A 25,375-nucleotide genomic window follows, 5' to 3' on the forward strand; every position below is an offset into this window, starting at 1 on the left:
TAGCACAGTGTGATATGGGCAGGAGATACTCCCCCAGAGCTGACAGTGTTTTGTTAGAACCCAAGGTAACTCAATAACACAACAGACACGAGGGTAGTATGTACATTCCTCTTTATTTAATACAACAACAAACACGTAACATATACAAAAAGAAAAAACACTCATTAAAAGGCCCTGTCACAAAGGATAGACAGGAAACACCTACACTGAATCAAATAAGGCTCTTGCTTCAAAAACAGGGGTTTGCTAGCTACACCTGGAATATGAGCAAGGCTGTTGCAAAAAAATTAAAAAACAAAACAAAACAAAAAAACCCACAAAAATCCCTGCACTGAAGGAGTATATTCATGGGAGTAATTTACTAAATTCACTGGTCCATATTTAGGAATGTTTATGCCCTCTCACATATCCAAAATTCATCAGGGTTTTATGAAATGTGTGATTTTGGTTAAAAAAATTTACCTGTCCTTCTTTTTTCTTAGGAAGGAGTGATAAGAGCTTTCTAAAAACTAGAGACAAGCAAACCACCCAAAGTTTGAAATGTTTTACCATTAAAGTTCAAAGGGCACGTAGAACTGAGAATGCAAAGGCAAGATGGCAGTGGGAAGAAGAACGTGACTTCTGCGTCATTTCCTGGTAGCTAGCGTTTAATTAACCAAATGGAAATACCTCGGCTCAGTGCAGGGTTCAGTAGCAGCAGTTTGTCCATATTCCTGCTCCGATTTGAGCTGGAAATTAAACAAGCACCAGTTCATCTCAAAAGAGCCTTATACAAACACACACACACACATACCCACACCCATTCACATGTCATCACCACCCCCTTTTATTTAAATTTATTATTATTATTTTTTTACTAAAATACAAAAAAGGGAGACAGGTATATTTACAAAAATCCATGGCTGGTACAGTACATAATTTTTAAGACACACTAAATGCTACAATCTTTCAGGTCCTGAGATTATTACAAATATCAACTCAAAGCTTGTGTTCAGGTCCAGTTTTTAAAGGAGGAAAAAAAAATCCCAAAATATTAAGTCACACACTTATTTGAAATACAGTATATCCCTTCAAGTTAGCAAAAACACACCTCCATATAAGCAAATGCAATACAGTAATTAGTGCCTTTCACCTAGAGGACCATCAACTCTTTAGGCTCCTTCGAGATTGGTTTTGAAACATGTTGGCACCTATGTCAGGTGTGGAGGTGGCTAATGTATGAGGAAGATGTAACTGGAGGGAAGTTCCTCTGCAGAGTGAACATTCACTGTATAAACACATCCTGTTTTTCCTTGGGCTACCAAACAAGTCTTTCCCTTATCAAAATTCACACCATAAGGGTTAGAAGTATGTGCTCACCCAGACTAAAAATCAGAATCATTATTTCCAATCAGTTACAGCAAATAGGCCTGGAGTTCTGTAATCATTTTTACAACTGCAAATAAACTTTCTTGCTTGTAAGAAAAGAGAGAAAACACCCATCACTTAGTTACCTTGGTAGATTTGGATTAATATATTATGGGGGGCACAAAACTGTCACCAGCTGGAGATTTATTTTCTTAAGTTTGAGGGTGTTTAACAAATGAAATGTAAGGGCAAGCCCCAGATTTACATACTCTCTGAAAGACCAATTTGGTATTTTTGATACCTTCTAAAATAAAGTAAGTTTTCAGTGACAACCAACAAAAGGGCAGTGCAAAGCTTGAATCTTTTCTCTGGAGGCTTGCCATGGATCACAGGAAATTATTTGTAGGTTGGGAACCTACCTCTAATGGGGAAGGGCCCATTGATTATCTGAAGGTCTCAGAAGGTATATGTAATTAATTACAAAGGCATAGCCAAGACTCAAAAATAGGTGACCAAAGTTGGCCAACTTTCCAATTAACTATGTAAAACAGTAATACTTCTGTCAACTGAGAATAAGTTCTTTTTAATTCCTTTAGACACTATTGGGGTAACCCTTGGTAATTTTGCAGGTACAGTAAAGAAAACCCAATTTTCTGACAGAGAGCACACTAACCCTACAAACAGGAGGGATAAGCAGAAAAGCAGGAAAGCTTATTATGGCTGCAAGCACAGCGAACACAAGATAGCTAAGAGCTGACAACTGATGGGCAGGCTGTCACACAGAAACACATGTCAACTGGCTGGTCTTGGTCGATACACCTAAATGTGCTTTGAGGGCAGATGGTGTTGTTAACTTCAAAAACAGAAGTATTTCCATGTTATCTTGGGTAATAGTCATCTTGCTTATATTTATTAGGTTTTCATTAGTGTTCTATTATAAAATATTTAAAACAGATTTACAATAAAATCATTCTATTATTATTAGCAAAGTGGGAACAAATAATGTATAGAAAATTTTGTGAGGAACAAACATAAAATTTGATTCATATGGCCTGTTTGCAAAAGTAGGCTTATTTCAGGGGGAGTAGAAAATAGGCAAGGCAGACTGTTATGAGAAACAGCTCCTAATAAAGATCTCCATCTCTTTAGAATAACCTTGAAAAAGTAACAAGAGGAAGTCATGAAATGCCACATTATACAGCAGCAAAATCTATTTTTTAATACAAAGGAGAAGAGGAAAAAAAAAAAAAAAACCCTCTAGTCCCAGTGATGACCACTGATGACTGTAAGTCCCAGATACAGAGACCCTAATAATACTACTGCGATTCTGAAAAGCATTCCTGACTTAACAGTTTGGAAAAGTGTCGGACGTTTAAGTACTAACCCACTATGAAATGGAGATACACAGGAAAGACAGAGAAGTAGAACTATTACAATATGAGGAAATTAAAGATCACAAGTAGCTACTTTCAAGCAAGTGGTACTTTGAGAGTCTATGAGAAAAATACAATTTAATATCACATTATTCAAAGGCAGTCTGATGAAAATCCTAAGAGAGTCCCTGCCTGAGTCCTCTGCTGGGATGTAAACAGTCTTCTAAAGCAGGCCTGCACAGGGTTTTACTTTTCAGTTCTATGGGCACACAGGATAGGTTGCCAGAGTGAGTGAGAAGAGGATGTAAAAGACAATTTAACCTTTCCTCCCCAGACTCCTAATATACAACTCATATTCTAGAGTAGCAATATAATTAAGAGCTCTGAATAAAGAATGAAGAGCAAAGGAAACCAAGAAAGAAGAATTCAACATTAATATTCAAAGCTATTTTTAATTAGAGTTTGACCACCCATTCAGCTCTATAAACCTGAACATTGTGTCATATAATCTAAAACTCTCAGAATTGAACACTGGGATGATTTTATCATTAACAACCCAAAGACATTCCACAATACTAACTACAGCTTTGCACCAGTGAAAGGATCTGTAGATAGTTTTTGAATGCAGAGTTCACATTTTAGGATAGATGAACACACAAAGTATCTCTATTTTATGCTTCTGTTAATTTTCCCTAGAGGAACAAACACACATTCAACAAAAACCCTTATGCCTTATTTCTTTGGGTCTTAACATTTGTTATCTGAGAATGGAAAAGACAGGGAAATGTGAAAAAAAAAGGAGTATGTTTGTCTGCATAGTTGATATTTAGAGGCTACTAACTAAGGCCTTATCTGGAAAAAGCAACAAAAACCCAAAAAGTCACACACCACCCCCCCCCATCATTAGAGATTCAATGGACCTTAGCCAATTCTGGAAATTAACCAGATGCTTTGTCTGCTTGGACCTGGTGCTTTCTACTGACTCACTTGAACCTGATATAACTGGTTCCTCATCCCCCACATTCTCCTTTCCTGACCCTGAATATGTGCTACAATTTAAATTTACACACACACTCCAACAATCATTGCTCAGCATTTAGCCCCAACTAAAACTGCAGCATCCATTTTTTTTCCTGTTGTTACTATTTTCAATGATAATGGGAAAATTCTATGTAGTAGTACTACTTAACATGCAGGGATGGAAGGTGGGATAAAATGATCTTCGTCTCTTCCTGGGAGCTGGGAGAAACATGTTTCCTTCTACCCTGACCTTCCCCACCCCGACCCAGTTAGAAAGTGAATCCTGCTTTCCGTCTCCCATTTTCTCACAACCTGAGCAGCTGATGGCTCCACCTCTTTCACGGGTTGAAGAAGCATGAATTACAAAGGTGCAATGGCTACAAGAGTACCCAGCTGGCTGTGTGTAGTGTTCACCTCTTCAGTGCAGAGCTGGATACACCTACAGTTAATGGAATTAGTGTACACAATCTCTGATTTGCAAGAATGAGGAGACATCCTACTCATTCTTAGAAAGTTAAAAAGCTTAGCTATCCGTCCCCAAACAAGCAATAAAAGGAAATTAGACTAAGAGGATGGGAAAGTGAGGCAGTTAAAACTTCCAGGATCATTTATCAACTCCAACAACCAAGCATCATAACTTTATCTAACTTTAGCTCCATAACCTTGACAAAAATCACAGTAACACCGTAAAGGGCTAAAAAAAAAAAAAAACAACAACAAACACTACTTAAACTTAGTGTTATCCCTCTCCCTTGTTAACCTGAAACTAAACATTTTATCCCACTTCAAAGATGTTTAAATAACAAATACGTATCTAAATTAAAATTCCAGTGATTTTTTAATTTAAAAATCATAGGGTGCTTTTTATACTTATTATAAGGAAAACATTTTTTAGCCTCTGCAGGAAGATGATAATACTATTTTTAATTACATAGGACATTTTACAAAAACTCAAAATATTTTTGAAATAGTAAAGTCTCTGATATCCCTGGGAGGTAGGTGAATATGATTATACCCAATTGTCTAATGGGTAATCTGAGGCACGAAGGTTAAACGATATTCCCCCTAGACATAGTCATTCAAGAATAACACTTGTGAATTCCAACTGCCTGTCAAGTTTTGCTATCAGGTAACACTACCAGGAACTTCTGCTTTTTCCTTTTAAGCCACTAGTCTCTTCTTTCCAATTAGAATGTATTGAAAAGGGGGCACTTACTAGGTATATTAGTACTGGGTTTGAGGGATGGTTCAACTTGGTCTCCCTTAACATGTCTATTTGTTTTCAACAAGAAATCGATGAATCTCAGATACTGAAAATTATGTTATTTTGCTCAAGGGAGAAATCTAAATAACAATAAAATCAGATTAAGCCAAATGTAATTATCTAGCAAATAAAAAGCAAATGGAAAATCTCGCAAGAATGCTATAGATTATACGAATGTTTTCCTCAGCATCTGAAGTCTTTCTACTTCTGAGTTTATTAACCTTTTAACAGATAGATATGCAGCTATATGATTTCTTCAAAAATCATTTTCCAGAAGAAAATGATACATTTTTAACATTGCAAGTTGCTAACTTCCTTCTAAACTTATTTAGATACCATATCATGGTTCTAACGCTAGCCTTCTCACGTTTAATCTAGCGCACCTTACCAATGTGACTTGCAAGGTACTCTTGTTATTCCAATACTTTCTCCTGTATTACTTATGCCAAGATTAAAGAGCAAAGAAAAGTGGGTTATATCTAAGAATAGTCAATGATTCACTAAGTTTATTTTACTTGTAGTAACTGACGTGGGTGTGTGTTATTATTGTTAACTTCTACAAGCAGATATTCAAAGGGCAAAGATGGCCTCTTGTGAAAAGATACTTTTCTTTTTTTTTTTTTTTTATTTGAGACGGAGTCTTGCTCTGTCGCCCAGGCTGGAGTGCAGTGGCCGGATCTCAGTTCACTGCAACTTCCGCCTCCCGGGTTCACGTCATTCTCCTGCCTCAGCCTCCCGAGTAGCTGGGACTACATACAGGTGCCTGCCACCACGCCCAGCTAATTTTTTGTATTTTTAGTAAAGACGGGGTTTCACCATATTAGCCAGGATGGTCACGATCTCCTGACATCGTGATCCGCCCGCCTCGGCCCCCTAAAGAGCTGAGATTACAGGTGTGAGCCACCGCGCCAGGCCGAAAAGATACTTTTCTAATCCACCCACTTTAATCAACTAAAAACAATGGAATAAACAAGGCAGAAGTTTTGCAAACACTGAAAGGGGAGTATTTGGAAAGGATGCAATGGTACAGCAGCTCCTAGTTTTATATATATGTAATGTATGTATCTTACATATATATCCATATACATAGAAAGAAAAGGAAGAGGGTTACAGCATGACATGACGTTGGCAAGTGTGAGATTCTTCCTCCTCAATCCCCTGACTTATCAGTCTGTACTTTAAGATAATCTGACAACGGTTTCAAAAGAGGGGAAAAAAGAAAGAAAAAAGGCACTTAACAAAGACAAAGGCCTGAATTGAGCATGTTTTAGAGGAGTAATATAAGCATTTTACCAGAGCTAAGAAATGATTTACAAAGAGTTAAACTTTTCCCCTTAAAATTTTATAAAATAAAATTGCATAACATGTTTGTGATCAGTCATTTATCTACTACTGCATTTTTCTTCCGCTTCATTATTACAAACACAAAAGTCCCCCCAAAAGCAAAAAACAACAATCATACATGCACAACAGAAAGTAAAAGTGCCTCTTTTGAGAACATTAGGTCAGCAGAATTACAGTGCTGAAGTACAGGACAGTTCTCAAGTTTGGCCTGATTATAGATTTTTCTCATTCTTCTATTTCCAACTTTAAAAAAACAAAACAAAAAACAAAAAAGCAAACAGAAATTCCAAACCTAAATAATAAAAACAACATAGGGACCAGTGTGCTTTTATGGTACACTCCTAAAATAAAGTATCCTAATTCTATACATGAGTCAAATTAGAGGACAAAACATCCTAGAAATAAAGAACTGTAAATTAGATTAAAGTCAACCAATACAGGCAAAGTTCATTTTACAAATGTAGCAGCAAATATGATAGATCACTGGAGTTCTAAGAGATGATCCCAAAGGACACAGAGTTCTCATAACCAATGGCAGTTTGAATAACAGTAGAATTTTTGTTTCAGAAAATGTCTTGAACCAAGTATAGGTGGAAAGGGGTGTGGGAGAGGGCAACCAGAGGAGAAAGACTAGATAAGAGGTGCCTGCCCTTTCCAACCCTGGGTAGTAAACAATTTAGATCTGCTTTGGGAAAAAAATATCCTGGGTTAAAAATCATGTCCAATAAGTTGTTTTCAACCAGGTGTCAAACCCACAGTATTCCAACACATATGTGCCCGGTTCTTCCCCTTACCTTCGTGATTCAATAAACCCTATTCAATGTCCATGATATGAAAAATGTAATTTGGGCTAACAACATCCATCAGAGGGGTGGTGGGCACGAAAGAATGCACTATCACCATCTTCTAATTCCCGCAAAGTATCAGAATTTTATGACTACAGATTAGCCTCATTTCCTTTCCCAAAACCTTTTCCTTCAGGCTGTTTTAAAATCATGATTTCATTTACCCTCCAACCTCAAAAGCATATAAGAATTATAATTGACTTATAGTGGAAATTATTGCTTGCATTTATTCTGGATGCTCTGAATGAGCTTGACACTTTGCTCCCAGTCTCCAACTGAGGCTCAGCACAGCTATCTCCGAGGACAACTCTGCTGACTGTTATTGCTTGTGAATACTGAGGATTAACTTGTATGTACAGTAACAGCTTATATATCAGTGAAGGCAATTTAAAATATAAAACAGTTGAAAACAAACAGCTTAATCTTCCTGAATCAAGAATCCCGAGGAGTGGGATATAATCACGTGTGCTAATTATTTTTGCATTTGGATGTTGCTAATGCTCTTCAGAAATACACGTTGCTCTATAGATATCCTTTCCAATGACTCACCGTTTTAAAAAATAACATAATTTGATTTTTAAGTGCAAAAATACAGTATGAGTCACAAGTCTCTGTGCTAAAAAATAACCAATTTATATGTTTGTTTTTAGTAATAAAAACGGTAAAGACAGGTGACCATAAAGTATGGGCACCTTTTTCAATGTTATGATCTAGAAAAGAAATAGATTAGTATTTACATGTAGAAACTCTCTGATCATACTTTATCTATACAGAAATACAAGGATGTTTGACTGATTCATACAACATAAAAGAGGGGTCCTGACTGAAATGAATGTAAGTTGTCAGTGCAGATGGGGGTTTAAAGTAGGGATCTGACAGCAGTCCTCAAGGAATCAAGACTAAAGAGAACACAGAAGAATCTCCATATTATATTCTTGGAGCCAAGGGCCTTCAGATATTTTTATTGGTTAGTATAAAATGTTACAGGGAAAAGAACTGATTATCCTGTTTTTTTCTAATGATGACAGTCACCAGGGATCTTCATATGGCATGATTCAGAATTGATGGTTTTAAGAAATTCAAATGATTTTTTGACTCAAACTAGTCATTTATATGAATATGTGTGTATGTATATATACATACACACATATATACAAGTATTCCGGAAGGGAGATTAATATGCACTTCGACTTCTCTTGTGGTATGAGAAGTAAAACAAAGGTTACCTTCCCAAAGGAAAATCTCATCACTTCCCCTAGTATTAAGCAAAGACCTTTTTATTCAATTTTCATAAAAGCAAGAAGTCCACTACATTTAAAAAAACAAAAAAATTGGGCAAGCTTCCCTAACTGAAACCAAGCAAATCTTCATCAAACGTATTGAATTCAAGTCAAACCTCTGCGACATCCTTCCAGTATCCTTCCAAAATATCTACTGGGGTTCATACTATATCCATATTTGTTTTATTGATAAACTAAATTCTTAGAGTCAAGAAATTATATCAGTGATTCCTTTGAAATAATCCTTTCCCTTTACTGTAACAAGTTCTTGGAACTAAAGTTTTCAGTTATTTATTAACTTTTTTTGCTAGGAAGCAAGCCAATGTGACTTTGAAGTCAAAATATAGGCATACAGATCTAAACAGATCTGTGGTTATTTATTCACAGTCCTGTAGGATATCTGGGACTTTTGCGTATAAAAGAAAAAAGGGCCTGGTTAATACTCTTAATTGAGTAATCTAACGGTATAGGGTAATGTGTAATAAACACATATGCAAAAAATGTTGCCACTACCAGTCTATTGTTTTTTTAGGTTAGTGTGTCATTATAAATGGATCAAGCTTATACCATTTAGAGTTTACACCATTCTCTGATACAGTTTGAAAATATAGAGAGAAGCTTAAAAAACTAGAATAATACAGCAAAAAAAAAAAAAAAAAAAAAAAAAAACATCACATCACAAGGAGAACCATAAATTTTTCCCTTAACATCCTTTGTTGAATATGCTATTTGCATAAGGAAGCTATAATAACTAAGGAGTCTTATTTGCTGCAGATTTACTCACATATCAATACACTGAGTAAATATTAGTAAAGCTTTAGGATCTCAAATGCTCCAAACAATTTCACTACACGGGATACAAGGAATAAAAATACATTGTGATTGTGATCCTAATGTGATTCCTCCCTTTAAAATACCATCTTAAAAATTCGAAAACTATATTCATGCCATTTGAATGACCAATGAAGAAACATAGTGTACACTTCTACCTGTTTATACCAATAGCTAATAATCACCTGAAGGACCACTAGCTAAAAGAACAGAAGGAGAAGTTGTGAAGTTAGATGAATTGGGGAAACTTAAGAGTTTATGTTGCTGCAAGGGCTGATAGCAGCAAAGCAATAACCCTGTAAAGATCCCCATTTCTCAAGAGAAAAATGTGAACACAGTCACATTTTAACATCAAGAATGGAAATAAGAATTAACCAGTCAATACTAGATGCACAAATCACCTGAAGAAAAGAGTTAAGTACCTGCTTCTGAATGGAAGATGAAATTGACCCTTTTACAAAAAGGGGACATCTAGGTTTCATCTCTTAAGAGCAACAGGCTCAACTTCCTGATTTTTAAAAATCTAGATGATTTAATAATATATATCACTGTGCTAAAATAACTTTCCTGAAGGATCTTTAGTCCACTGATTTAGGGGAGTTGCTACACACTGGAGAAGATTCAAGTTTGTTCAGGATTTTTGAGTGTATGGTATTTCTTCAGCTACTGTATATCGGAGATAGAATCACTATTGTTATTATTTTTTGTGGCAAATTTGCTACACAGTCCACTCAAATAGACATGATCGTTATTCCTGACAAACTGGCCTAATTCCAGTTTTTAATGCCTTTTATTAGCAATTATGTCTATTAAGTGTTCAGATCCAACCCCCAGGATGGATGGAGTTTGCCCAAATTCTCTTGACTTCCTTCTTCCTCCCCCGGGAAAAATCAAATTTGTATTTCTGTGGGTTTGACAACTGAGTCTCTTTCAAGTCTATTAATACGGTAACTTTGTCATTCTTTAGAAGAGACCAAAGGTCACTAACTTTGCACAAAAGCATTTCTTCCTCCTGCACCTGGCTTTGCTCAAGTAATGTTTTCTTTTCTTTTTCCTCCTCACCACAGTGCTTGGGACGAGAGAATGTAAACATCGACAGAAACAGCAGCCCTATGACCACATTGTACTTTCCCATCAGGTAGATTCCATCAGTCAACTAAACATTTCGTCTCCTTTGCTTGCTGGGCAGTCACTGAGATTTCCGTGGTAATTTAGAGTCCCCTTTACTTTGGCCTCCATCTGAGAAAAAGAGATATTAAATTGGTATGGGTCCATATGTTTAAAAAAACCAGGTAAGAAAAACAAAGCAAAAAGAACAATTAACTTTTATCTTTTGTGGATGACATCTCGGAAAAGATATAACTTTTAATATCTTGCATGCCATATAGCATTATAGAGGTTGATAAAACATCATGGAGATAAAAACTCAAGAAAAATGATCCTCTTCTCTCAAATGACTGTGGTTTTCAGTGTTCTATAAATACCATTTCAATAAGTTTTTATTATTTACGTCCCCACCAATTGTGTCAAATGCTGTAAGAGGGTTATAAAGGAACCAGAAGACACAATTCCCACCTCAGAGGGACCCACTACATCTTTCAATTCCTTTAGAAGACAGGTCAACTTCACTTTTTTTTGTAAGTGAAATAAAATTTCAAGCCAGGACACAGCATTTCATAATTCCTGACTGTGTAAACAAACATAGCAAACTTTTAATCTGTAGTGAAAAACATTCAGCTGAGTCTGTGTGCTCATTCTAACCTAGCTTTAAGTGACAGAAAAGTCTGCTAATGGGACAATGCTCTTTCTTTTCTTTTTCTTTTTTTTTTTTTTTTGAGACAGAGTCTCACTGTCGCCCAGGCTGGAGTGCAGTGGCCGGATATCAGCTCACTGAAAGCTCCGCCTCCCGGGTGCACGCCATTCTCCTGCCTCAGCCTCCCGAGTAGCTGGGACTACAGGCGCCCGCCACGTCGCCCGGCTAGTTTTTTGTATTTTTTAGTAGAGACGGGGTTTCACCGTGTTAGCCAGGATGGTCTCGATCTCCTGACCTCGTGATCCGCCCATCTCGGCCTCCCAAAGTGCTGGGATTACAGGCTTGAGCCACTGCGCCCGGCCTTCTTTCTTTTCTTTTTTTTTGAGACGGAGTCTTAGTCTGTTGCTCAGGCTGGAGTACAATGGCGCGATCTGGGCTCACTGCAACCTCTGCCTCCCAGATTCAAGCAATTCTCCTATCTCAGCCTCCCGAGTAGTTGGGATTACAGGTGCGCACCACCACGCCTGGCTAATTTTTGTACTTTTAGTAGAGACGGGGTTTCACCATATTAGTCAGGCTGGTCTCAAACTCCTGACCTCATGATCCACTCACCTCGGCCTCCCAAAGTACTGGGATTACAGGCGTGAGCCACCACGCCCGGCTGTTTCTTTTTTAAAGAGAGAGTCTTGCTATGTTTTTCCAGGCTGGAGTGCAGTGGCTATGCACAGATGTGATCATAGCACACCACAGCCTCAAATTCCTGGGCTCAAGCGACCCTCCTGCCTTAGCCTTCTAAGTAGTGGGACTACTGCTGTGTGCCAGCTCAAAATAATTTCTATTTTTACACACTGCTGTTTAAATGCTTGCAGAAAAAATGTTGATTATTGCATTTAATCCTCAACTAAATTACCTACAAAAACTGGCCAGGAGGAGAGGAAAGGGGGATACCAGGGCAAGGGTAGGGCCCCATGACCTGGAGAGCCAACAGAATATGGAGAAAGTCTCCAACAGGTCATGGCCTTAGCAAGAAAAATGAGGCCTCAAAGACAACCCAGGTCTGACAGCAAAGGACAGGGAAAGGAAACCTTTTATTCTGAGGGAAGAGTCATGAATGGCAGAAATACACAGGTGAAAAGGAACAAATTTGACCAGGGTTTGGCAAACTACAGCCCATAGGCCAAATCTGGTTCCCTGCTTGCTTTTGTATGTAAAGTTTTATTTACAGTCATACTCATTTGTTTAAATACTCCTTATGGTTGTTTTTCACTACAATGGTCAGTTGAGTAGTGGCAACAGAGACCACATGGACTGCAAAGACTAAGATATTTACTATTTGGCCCTTTACAGAAAAAATTTTTTTTTTTTTTTTTGAGACGGAGTTTCGCTCTGTGGCCCAGGCTGGAGTGCAGTGGCCAGATCTCAGCTCACTGCAAGCTCTGCCTCCCAGGTTTATGCCATTCTCCTGCCTCAGCCTCCCGTGTAGCTGGGACTACAGGTGCCCGCCACCTCGCCCGGCTAGTTTTTTGTATTCTTTTTTTTTTTTTTTTTTTTTGAGGCGGAGTCTCGCTCTGTCACCCGGGCTGGAGGGCAGTGGCCGGATCTCAGCTCACTGCAAGCTCCGCCTCCCGGGTTTACGCCATTCTCCTGCCTCAGCCTCCCGAGTAGCTGGGACTACAGGCGCCCGCCACCTCGCCCGGCTAGTTTTTGTATTTTTAGTAGAGACGGGGTTTCACCGTGTTAGCCAGGATGGTCTCGATCTCCTGACCTTGTGATCCGCCCGTCTCGGCCTCCCAAAGTGCTGGGATTACAGGCTTGAGCCACCGCGCCCGGCCTACAGAAAAATTTTACTGAGCTTTTACACTAGATAAAATTAATTAACATTAATTGAGCTCTTACTATGCAGCAGGTGACATGCTAGAAGCTTTAAATCAATTACTTTTTATTAAATTCTCATATGAAGTCATTAAAAACATTTGTTGTCTCCAGTTTACAAGCAAGAGAAAGTGATGTTCAAACAAGTTAAACCTATTCAAACTGGTAGTTCTGTAATTCAAAAATCCAAGTCTGATCCTCAAGTTCAGTGACTTATACTTTAAAATGTTTCTTAGGGGAAAAATTTTAAATTCTTTTTTTTTTTGGAGACAGACTCTCACTCTGTCACCCAGACTGGAGTGCAGTGGCATAATCAGGGCTCACTGTAGCCTCGACCTCCCAGCTACAGGTGATCCTCCCACCTCAGCCTCCCGGGTAGCTGGGACTACAGAGGCACACTACAATGCCCAGAAAATTTTTTGTAGAGATAGCATTTCACCATGTTGACCAGGCTGGTCTCAAACTCCTGGACTCAAGTCACCTGCCTGCCTTGGCTTCCCAAAATGCTGGGATTACAGGCATGAGCTACCATGCCTGGTTGAAAAATTTTAAACTTTTTAACTTTAGTTATTTGGAAAATACTGATAGTCATATTTCCTTTCTCCCTCTGGAATAGCAGTGCTGCATTGATAAAAGAGATAGTTCATGTAAGAGCGAACACTGGGGTCTTTCTGAGCCATGAGAATCCTGCCTGTTTAATTCCTTGCAGGTGGCCACATTCATGCCAATCTGCTCATGAGTACACTACCCTCAGCTGGATTCATTATACCAAGCAGTTGTCTACACCCAGGGAGGAACTGCTTTAGTCACAGGGCAATTCTCTTTAGATATTTAAACTAGTCAGAGTTCAGGAAGATTGGGATTGCTGACATTTGTGCCACAACTCTCTGTTACCCATTTTACATAACTGTGGTTTTATGCTCATTCTCAAGGATAAGACTGGGACAGCTCACCACTTACTTCTTTCGGAGGATTAATGGCAATCTGTTGCCTCAAGATTGCTCCTCAGTTCCCATCTCTATACTGTGGTTAATGTAAACTGGTTCAAAGATCATTTTTATTTTGATTCAGTGGCCAAAAAAAAAAAAAAAAAAAGTGAGGCCTAGTCAACTTCCAAAGTTAAGAGGGCAGCTGAGCAGTTATTTCTGCTCAAAAGATCCTGAAAATGGGCTTCAGAATAATATCAGCGCCTATGGAGGTCAACTGCTGGGGAAAACGAGAAGCTGGAGCCCAGTGTATTTGGCACACTGCCTAATCTGACTGCCTAATGTCAGATTTCAGAGCGATCTGGCTGCCTACAAGGACATAATGCATACAGCTTGGATCATATTAATTTTTCTTTTTTGAGACAGTCTTACTCTGTTGCCCAGGCTGGAGTGCAGTGGCGTGATCTCGGCTCACCGCAACCTCCACCTCCCGGGTTCAAGCAATTCTCCTGCCTCAGCCTCCCAAGTAGCTGGGACTACAGGCATGTGCCACCAGGCCCAGGTAACTTTTGTATTTTTAGTAGAGACGGGGTTTCACCATATTGGCTAGGCTGGTCTTGAACTCCCAACCTCAAGTGACCTGCCCACCTTGGCCTCCCAAAGTGCTGGGATTACAAGAGTGAGCCACTGTGCCTGGCAAGATCATATTAATTTCATCTCTGCTAAAATGCTGAGACATTTAATGACTAAGAATACAGGTCATGGAGTCAGACTTCCTGGGTTTGAATCTCAGATCAAGCCTTTGTTATCTGGGCAAGTCGTATATTATCTTGGGCAAGTTGCTTAGCTCTCTGATTCAGTTTCGTGATCTGTAAAATGGAGACCGTCATCTAAGGACTAAGTTAGCTATCCATGTAAGCTGTCATAAGACTATGTGGCATTTAGTAAGCTTTCAATAAATGTAAACAATTACCATTACTATACATAACTTTTAACCATCTTATGAATCCTCTCAGTCATCATTTCCACATAATAAACACCTTCAAAAAGGCTTTTAGGTTACAAAAGATCTCGTTTACCTATTTCCTTCCTCTTAAAAGGAATTAGTTGCTAATGAGGAATGAGGATTCAGTCTATGAAAATTTGCATTTTCCAGCCTTTGTGATTCAATTCACATTGTTTTCAGAAAAGTATAATCCGTATCTACAAGCCTATACAAATGAGAAAGAGATGAAGAAGGAGATGGCGTCCTCACCGTGAAATGCTTGCTGTGAGTGTGCAGGCAGAGGTGAGTGGGAAAGCGCTGCTGCATGCTGGGCTCCTCCTGGCTGTAAACCCTTGAGTAAATCTGAGAGGAAAACAGACTTGTCAGTCATCTTTAAATTCAGATTGGAACCCTTTTAGTTCAAAAATTAAAACTGATTTATGTAATGCAGGCACAGCACCTGACTTCAAAGGCCTTCTAAAACTAGAGCACGTTTTTAAAAATTTACTTATTTTAATGTATGTATGCACACATAACCCAACACAACTGACTTCCTCTTAAAAATTTCATTAAGATGGAAATGTGGTATAGATAGCTTAAAAACTGTATATAAAACCCCGGTGTCCAATAATTTTACTTACTATATATATAAACTGCATTTCTTAAGAAAAAACTATAATCTTCATTAACTCCAACTGGACTACTCTTAATTAGAATAAATTTGTAAGGTTTCCTGTTCTGTCAAGCTAGACAGCCCAAGCAAATAGAAGAGCCCCACTTACTCTGAGTTAGGCTATGGTGGAAAGCGGCTGAGGTAGATCCCGAGGTGGTTGTCACTCCAGCTGTGTCCGTTCCAAAGCCAAATATCTCCAAGGGAAACAAGGGCATGGTCACTGGAACAAGGCCACCCAGCATCCCAAAAGGAGTCACATTTTGATTTGTTACAGACAAAGGTGATGTCATGAGAGTCAGAGGTGAGGCATTAGCCAATAATGATGCTCCTGCTGTGGACTGTGCAGAAACCAGGGGTCAAAATACGTAAGAAATAAAGTAATCCAAATTGATTTATTTTCTATAATATCCTCACAGATGCAAGACTGTGCTTTACATCTGCTCTGACAGAAACGTTGTGAGACAGGCTCTTCATTACCACCGTAGGTTCCTCAGATGCTGTTATTTTAGTGGCACTTATATGAACACTCACGCACTCTCTCAATCTAATTCCCAACCTTACACTCGCACTCCTCCACTTTTGCCTCCTAGCCCAAATACCTGAACCATGAGTAAACAATCCCATGCAATTTCGGCTGGGTCTCTGAAAATGCTCACTTTACTTTTTTTTTTTTTTTTTTTTTGAGACAGTCTCGCTCTGTCCCCCAGGCTGGAGTGCAGTGGCCGGATCTCAGCTCACTGCAAGCTCCACCTCCTGGGTTCACGCCATTCTCCTGCCTCAGCCTCCCGAGTGGCTGGGACTACAGGCGCCCGCCACCTCGCCCGGCTAGTTTTTTGTATTTTTTTAGTAGAGACGGAGTTTCACTGGGTTAGCCAGGATGGTCTCGATCTCCTGACCTCGTGATCTGCCCGCCTCGGCCTCCCAAAGTGCTGGGATTACAGGCTTGAGCCACCGCGCCCGGCCCACTTTACTATTTCTCATCATCTTTCCTGCAGTGGCTGCTCTAGACTGCTGCTTTCAGGGCCCTACCCAGGATCCTTTACTGTCATCATATCAGCTTAGAGAGACCAGGCCGAGGCATTCTTCCTCGCCATGAGCCTCACCTGCCCTTCTCCAAAGCTAACCACCTTACACACACCATGAATTCTCACCGTGTAGAACTTTCTTGTACAAATATCTAGTACTGCACCTTTTCCATGTTTCCTCTGCCTTCTCAGATACAGAAACTTATTATTTCTTTTTATAACCATGCCGTTATTCTAGCTCTTCGACTCCTAGCCACTATCTAATTTGTCTTCCTTTTATTATCAAACAGAATGACAGACTTCAGTTTCCTTAGTTCTAGTCACTTAACTCCTGAAAGCGGTTTTCACTTTATTACTTTTCTGAAATTACACTTCTTAAGGTACAAGATAAACTGGATAGTGTTTTCACACTCCCCTACCTGGGCTTTGATGCCATGTTTACGAATAAAAACACTGAAATCAGAAATATGCTAACATATTTGGACTGCAGGGAGGACTTTAAAAAAATAAAATAAGAAATATGCTGACCTGGATGGGCTTTCACAGAGAACTTACTTAAATATATTCCCCCTGCCCAAACTCCGCCCCCTTTTTGAGACAGGGTCTCCTGTTGCCCACGCTGGAGTACAGCAGTGCAATCATAGCTAACTGCCATCTCAAACCTCCTGGAGGCTCAAGTGATCCTCTCACCTCAGCCTCCCGAGTAGCTAAGACTACAGGCACATGCCACCATACCTGGCTAACATTTTTTGTATTTATTAAACACAGGGTTTCACCATGTTGCCCAGGCTGGGCTTGAACTCCTAGGCTCAAGTGATCTCCTCACTGCCTGTGCCTCCCAAAATGCTAGACTTAGAGCGTGAGCCAGAACGCCCGGCAAATGTATTCCTATACCTCGTTTAATTCTTTGAACAGTTTTCTACACAACAATTAAATTTTTTCCATTTTGATTTTTTTTTTTTTTTTTTTTTTGAGACAGAGTCTTGCTCTGTCGCCCAGGCTGGAGTGCAGTGGCCGGATCTCAGCTCACTGCAAGCTCCGCCTCCTGGGTTTACGCCATTCTCCCACCTCAGCCTCCGAGTAGCTGGGACTACAGGCGCCCGCCACCGCACCCGGCTAGTTTTTTGTATTTTTAGTAGAGACGGGGTTTCACCGTGTTAGCCAGGATGGTCTCGATCTCCTGACCTCGTGATCCACCCGCCTCGGCCTCCCAAAGTGCTGGGATTACAGGCTTGAGCCACCGCGCCCGGCTGATTTTTTTAAAAAAAGATTTGTTATTATTTTTTGAGAGACAGGGTTTCACTCTGTTACCCAGGCTAGAGAGCAGTGGCACAATTGTAGCTCATGGCAGACTCAAACTCCTGGGTGCAAGTGATCCTCCCACCTCAGCCTCCCAAGTAGCTGGGACTACAGGTGTGTGCCACCAGACCCAGCTAACTTTTTAAAATGTTTTTGTAGAGACGAGGTCTATGTTGCTCAGGCTACCCTCGAACTCCTGGGCTCCAGCAATCCTCACACCTAGGCCTTCCAAAGCACTGAGGTTATAGGCATGAGCCACCATGCCTGGCCAACATTTTTCTTTTCTATGTGCACTTACTTACCAACAGGGAGTTGATACAATCAAATTTTCTCATTATCATATATTATCTATGACAGTTTCTGTCATTCTGAGATTTATTTTGTAGTCTTATTTTACCAAATCCAAATTTTCCAGGTCAAAACTTTGTATTTTGTTTTTCTTTGTTTGTTTTTTTGAGATGGAGTCTCACTCTGCTGCCCAGGCTACAGTGTAGTGCTGCGATCTTGGCTCACTGCAACCTCCATCTCCTGGGTTCAAGCAATTCTCCTGCCTCGGCCTTCTGAGTAGCTGGGACTACAGGCATGTGCCACCATGCCCAGCTAATTTTTGTATTCTTAGTAGAGATGGGGTTTCACCATGTTGGCCAGGATAGTCTCGAACTCCTGTGCTCAAGTGATCTGCCTGCCTTGGCCTCCCAAAGTGCTGGGATTATAGGCATGAGCCACCGTGTACCTCCAAATCTAAATTTGATCAGGAAAATGGAATTTGTTGACTATTTTAAAAATAATAAATGTTAGCTCTTTCCAGTTTTATTATGTGTATCAATAAGCATTATTAATTAAGGACTTATTATTTTAAAAATCTTTGTCCTTTTGCTTCTGGTGGGGTATTTCTTAATGTATAAGAAAAATGCAGACAATCTTTCCACACACACATGCCACATAACATTACATATATTTATATACTTAAGACGTTATGCCACTGCTGAACAAACAAATGAAGAATATCCACAAGCGGCCTTCTTTCTGGTTCTTTAACTGCCTCCCTCCCCTGTTCTCCTTTATTTGTTAATAAAAATAACAAATTTTACAACTGAAATTTATATCCGTAGTTCTGGCCTCTCATCTCAGTTTCCATCCTGTATATCTGAGAGTTAACTGAGTAATTCTGCTTGAATATCTAGCACCGACTTGACATATCCAAAGCTGAAATCATCTTCTCCAATGGGTTCCCCCATCTTCTGTCAACTGCTTTCACCAGGGAATTCCATTCTTTCCAGTCACTTAGGCTTGAAACCTTAGTTTTCAGGTATCATAAAATGATGACATTATAGTCAACAAACCCATTCTTTCTTTTTTGCCAAAATTTTCTCACATGTAAGTACAAACCTTCACCACTCCATGTTTGAACCTGACAGTTTTTATTTGCCAGTCTTTTCCTGTACTGTGCCAACTACGATATACAAAGTGGGTGCATTTAGGAAAAAATTACCAAGTTAGAGATAATAGTATCTTAATGCAATCAGGATAGAAAAGATCCCGCATCAACTTAAAAATGAACCAGTGGCCGGGCGCGGTGGCTCAAGCCTGTAATCCCAGCACTTTGGGAGGCCGAGACGGGAGGATCACGAGGTCAGGAGATCGAGACCATCCTGGCTAATATGGTGAAACCCCGTCTCTACTAAAAAATACAAAAAACTAGCCGGGCGACGAGGCGGGCGCCTGTAGTCCCAGCTACTCGGGAGGCTGAGGCAGGAGAATGGCGTAAATCCGGGAGGCAGAGCTTTCAGTGAGCTGATATCCAGCCACTGCACTCCAGCCTGGGCGGCAGAGCAAGACTCCGTCTCAAAAAAAAAAAAAAAAAAAAAAGAAAATGAACCAGTGTTGGCCAGTGCGGTGGCTCGTGCCTGTAATGCTAGCACTTTGGGAGGCCAAGGTGGGCGGATCATGAGATCAGGAATTTGAGACCAGCCTGACTAACATGGTGGTCTCTACTAACTGTCTCTACTAAAAATACGAAATTACAATAATTAAGTAATACAATACAAAAATTAGCCAGGTATGGTAGCGCATGTCTGTAGTCCCAGCTACTCCGGAGGCTGAGGCAGCAGAACCGCTTGAACCTGGGAGGCGGAGGTTGCGGTGAGCCGAGATTGCGCCACTGCACTCTAGCCTGGAAGACAGAGCAAGACCCTATCTCGGGGGAAAAAAAAAATTAATCAGAGTTGCTTCTTCTTTTAATCATAATTCTACTGCAGTGTTGGAATGATAAAGAGTTTCCAAGGCTGTGTGCCCCAACTGGAGTTCCCTAGTGAGGAACATTAAATACTGTTAATAAAAGGAATCTTTTAAAGCTTTTCTGGAGGAGTGCAATTGAAGCATTAAAATAGATGCAAAATGAGGCTCAGTCACTATGGCTCACTCCTATTATCTCAGCGCTTTGGGAGGCTGAGGTGGGTGAATCACCTGAGGCCAGGAATTCAAGACCAGCCTGGCCAACATGGTGAAACACCGTCTCTACTAAAAATACAAAAATTAGCTGGGCATGGTGGCGCTTGCCTGTAATCCCAGGTACTCGGGAGGCTGAGGCAAGAGAAGTGATTGAACCCTGGAGGTGGAGGCTGCAGTGAGCCAAGACCACGCCACTGCACTCCAGCCTGGGCAACAGAGCGAGACCCTGTCTCAAAAAAAAAAAAAAAAAAAGGCAAGATGTAAATTAGGCAGGGCAATTTCCAAAATTAAATAACTCAAGTAGAGCAATAAAAAAGTGATACTATGCCATAAATGCCTAATATTTTACACTTTCAAGTAACTTCTATATCCACTTTGTTTATAAATATAAATGGAAGCATCAGATAATCTAAATGTGACACGGGTATTTGCAAATCTCTCTATCCTAAAAGATGGAGACCTTTCAGCAGTGGGGTGCTCCAATGTTGACATAATCTGGGATCATGCACAAGAAGTCAGCATGAAGCAGCTAAATAGTTCAGGATTATGCCCCATAGTCAAAAATAGTTTCCGTGACCTCTACATTTTATTCCCAGGGGAAAAAACACTGAAGGGAAACCTTGCTCTTCCCGTAGTGGGCATTAATCTTTTTTTTTTTTTTGAGATGGTGTCTCCCTCTGTCGCCAGGCTGGAATGCAGTGGCACGATCTCAGCTCACTGCAACCTCCGACTCCCAGATTCCAGTGATTCTCCTGCCTCAGCCTCCCAAGTAGCTGGGATTACAGGCACATGCCACCACACCCAGCTAATTTTTGCATTTTTAGTAGAGACGGGGTTTCCCCATGTTGGCCAGGATGACCTCGCTCTCCTGACCTTGTGATCCACCCACCTCGGCCTCCCAAAGTGTTGGGATTACAGGCGTGAGCCACTGCGACCGGCTGCAATTAAATTTTTTTTTAAACCACATCCTCTACTTCGGTGAGTGCACTGATCCCCTATTTCCCACAACACTCAGAGTAACCTTTTGAAATGCAAATCAGACCATACCAGTCCCCTGTTTAAGAAACTCCAATAGCTTCCCACTGCACAGAGAACAAAATCCAAAGTCCTTACTGTGTCTCACAAGGTCCTCCATGACATGGTTCTGGTCTCTCTCTGATCTCACCATCTACCACTCTCTCTCCATGGTCCAGCCATGCAGGCCTTCACTTCAGGCTCTTTTCCATCTCAGTGTCTTCATACAATTGCTCCCTCTGGCCTGAACTATTTTTCCCCTTTTCTCCACATGGTTGGCTTCTGCTCATTCGATTCTCAGATCAAATGTTACCTCCTCAAACCTTCTTCACCTTCTTTATGCTGGCAGCAATAACTCTTTATCATATTATCCTACAAATTTTATTTTTTCATAAAACTTGTATTTTTGCTTGTCTTCCTACATAGACTATATGCTCCATGAGAGCAGGAATGCTGAGTATGCTGTTCATCCCTATTTCCCCAGCACCTAGAAGAGTGCCTGGCACATAGTAAACACTCGATAAACATTTGCTTAATGAATGAATGATGTTTGGAATTATAAAGTGGCAAGGACAAGATTCAAAGAAAATCAGTCAATTGAAGGGTAAGAAACAGGAGGAAACCCCTGTGTGGAAAGTTATTAAATAGAAAGCAAGCAGAGCTAACAACCTGAACCCAGAAGGAGTTTACCTTTTGCTATTTGTTAAAGGACCTGTCATTTTCACTCTGCAAATGAGTAGACACCCACAGATGCCTTTCAGACAGAAGGTGAATGCTTTACAGGCATAGATAGGAAATCTGTTTTCAGTATTGGAGAGCTATAGACAGGTTCTAGAGGCCATAAGATAGCTGGTAAGACTTCACTGAGATGCTATGTTAGAACAAAAAGAACTTTAGTTTCGTCAAGGGATAGAAATGACCTTAATGAATTATTAAACTTTTCTTCAGTCAAATCAGTAAGACAGAAAAAAGAAAAAAAGACCAGATATGAAGACAGGAACACTTCAGTCTCCAAATCATAACGCCATTTGGGAGAGGAAGAAAACCAGGAGGGAGTAGCTAGTCTTCAGAAATGCGTATTTTGCCAAGTAGCCTCCATGCTGACAAACCAATTATTTGTTAGACAATACAGGGGTTCTTTTGCGATAAATGATCAAATACAGGAAGATCTTTGGGAACAAAACAGAACTGACAGATTGTAGAGATGACAAAGGATGAAGAAAGATTTAATCTTAAGTTCAAAGAAAATGAAGCAAATGAAAATAAAAAGGAATTTTTAATTCCAGAAATAACTCCCCAAATTTTTATAAAATTGATAAAATTAAGAGTTTTCCATTTATTATTCTTATTTAAAAACACAAAGAAGAAAATGCTGAAAAGGTTAAAAGTAGTTAACCCTAGGAGGAGGATACAGGGCAGGGAACTACCATTTATGCTATCTTTTTACTTACTCCTTTGATCAAATTAAGAATCATGCCGGGCGCGGTGGCTCAAGCCTGTAATCCCAGCACTTTGGGAGGCCGAGACGGGTGGATCACGAGGTCAGGAGATCGAGACCATCCTGGCTAACATGGTGAAACCCCGTCTCTACTAAAAAAAATACAAAAAACTAGCCGGGCGAGGTGGCGGGCGCCTGTAGTCCCAGCTACTTCGGAGGCTGAGGCAGGAGAACGGCGTAAACCCAGGAGGCGGAGCTTGCCGTGAGCTGAGGTCCGGCCACTGCACTCCAGCCTGGGTGACAGAGCGAGACTCCGTCTCAAAAAAAAAAAAAAGAATCTTAACAAGAGTAAACTTTTTTTTTTTTTTTTTTTTTTTGAGACAGAGTCTTGCTCTGTCGCCCGGGCTGGAGTGCAGTGACCGGATCTCAGCTCACGGCAAGCTCTGCCTCCCGGGTTTACGCCATTCTCCTGCCTCAGCCTCCCGAGTAGCTGGGACTACAGGCGTCCACCACCTCGCCCGGCTAGTTTTTTGTATTTTTTAGTAGAGACGGGGTTTCACCATGTTAGCCAGGATGATCTCGATCTCCTGACCTCATGATCCGCCCGTCTCGGCCTCCCAAAGTGCTGGGATTACAGGCTTGAGCCACCGTGCCCGGCCAAGAGTAAACTTTTTAATAATGATAATATAGACAGTAATGCAGACTAACTCCAATCTTCCACATACTTTTTTTTCATAAGGAAAGGCCTTTATTCATTCATCTCTATATACATTTTAACATATAATCCCTAATATCAATTTGTTTTTATTATTTTATTTCTGATGAAAGTAAACGTACATACATACATCAGTTAATCCTAGATTTCAATTAATGAATTACCAGTTAGCTGAATTTGCTCTTCATTAGAATTCTGGCATCTAGTCATTCCTATGCCTACATCAGTGGCAGAATGATGATTTGAATATACGTATACTGAATGTATGCAATGTATATTGAATATCAACCCTTAGACTGTATTGAACAGCAGGAAACCTTGACATACAGCAAGGGGAAACTCTTCTCATTAGACGTTGCTGTTCCACATAAATAGGAGGCAGTACAAAGAGCACTTCCTGAGACAACACAATTCCATAAATCAATAAAAGTTATGTTTTCAAAGAATATTTAAGAACCTAAGAACTTGCATATCATAAAATGGTATTTTTTTTTGGTCAGTTATAAAATGAAATATATAAAACACATTTTGTTGAAAAAAGTCTTAAAAAGTACCTACAAAGCATAAACAGTGTTGGATTAATAGGTGATTTTTATTTTCTTTTTTCTAAATTTGCCTTCAATGAACACATACTACTTTCAGGGGAAAAAAAGTTAAAGAATCTAAATCATTAACATAAAGGACAAATCTGAGAAAGTGTCAGAATACAAAGAAGTGGCAGAGAGATTAAAACAATAACAGAAGATGATATGGAAGACAGAGAGACGAAACATAGGCTGGGCGTGGTGGCTCATGCCTATCATCCCAGCACTTTGGGAGGCCGAGGCAGGCGGATCATTTGAGGTTAGGAGTTTGAGACCAGCCCAGTCAACATGGTGAAAACGCAACTCTACTAAAAATATAAAAGTTAGGCCGAGCGTGGTGGCTCACGCCTGTAATCCCAGCAGTTTGGAAGGCTGAGGTGGGTGGATCACCTGAGGTCAGGAGTTCAAGAACAGGCTGGCCAACATGGCAAAATACTGTCTCTATGCATGGTGGTGCGTGCCTATAATCCCAGCTACTCAGGAGGCTGAGGTAGGGAGAATTGCTTGAACCCGAGAGGTGGAGGTTGCAGTGCGCCGAGATCACACCACTGCACTCCAGCTTGGGCGACAGAGGAGACTTGGTCTCAAAAAAGAACAATAAATAAATAAACATACAAAAATTAGCCAGGCATGGTGGCAGGCACCTGTAATTCCAGCTACTCGGGAGCCTGAGGCAGGAGAATCTCTTGAACCCAAGAAGCGGAGGTTGCAGTGAGCCAAGATTGCGTCACTGCCCTCCAGCCTGTACAACAGAGCGAGACTCCATCTCAGGGAAAAATTAAAAATAATAGTAATAATAATAAATATAATAAAGAGTTCTCAAAAAACTTAAAATAAATGGATCAGAAACAGTAATCAGACACATAATACAATAAAATATTCTTGATCTAAAATAAATAACCAGGTCTGAGATGGAATGCTATTATTATGTTCTAGGTATACAACTAATGAAAACTAGGCAGAGAAAACACATTAATGATAAGGGAACAAAAGGAGAATGAGAAAGAGTCTGAGAATGGTCTCAGACTTCTCCATAATCCTAAATACTAAGCAAGAGTCAGTGGAAGATCATTTACAAAATTTGGAGTGGAACAGTTAGTGCCCCAAGAAGGTTATGCCTACTCAAGTGTGATAGCACAGAAAGAAATTACCAGGTGCACATGAGCTAAGGTAAAATAGCATTCATGCTACCCTTTTTTTTTTTTTTTTTTTTTTTTTTTTTGAGACGGAGTCTTGCTCTGTCGCCCAAACTGGAGTGCAGTGGCCAGATCTCAGCTCACTGCAAGCTCCGCCTTTTGGGTTCACGCCATTCTCCTGCCTCAGCCTCCCGAGTAGC

General features: G+C 40.2%; 1 protein-coding gene across 1 annotated transcript in view; it reads right to left on the reverse strand.

The window, feature by feature from the left end:
- Positions 1 to 94: 94 nt before the first annotated feature.
- The window catches only part of UBN2 (ubinuclein 2), an 82,714-nt gene continuing 57,433 nt past the window's right edge, over positions 95 to 25,375 (reverse strand). Inside the window, 3 exon segments of the mRNA XM_030932567.1 lie at positions 95 to 10,543; positions 15,111 to 15,203; positions 15,623 to 15,851. Of these exon segments, the coding sequence (XP_030788427.1) occupies positions 10,494 to 10,543; positions 15,111 to 15,203; positions 15,623 to 15,851 (372 nt within the window). The 3' untranslated portion in view covers positions 95 to 10,493.

The sequence above is a fragment of the Rhinopithecus roxellana genome, chromosome 6 (assembly GCF_007565055.1).
Source record: "Rhinopithecus roxellana isolate Shanxi Qingling chromosome 6, ASM756505v1, whole genome shotgun sequence".
Classification (NCBI taxonomy): domain Eukaryota; kingdom Metazoa; phylum Chordata; class Mammalia; order Primates; family Cercopithecidae; genus Rhinopithecus; species Rhinopithecus roxellana.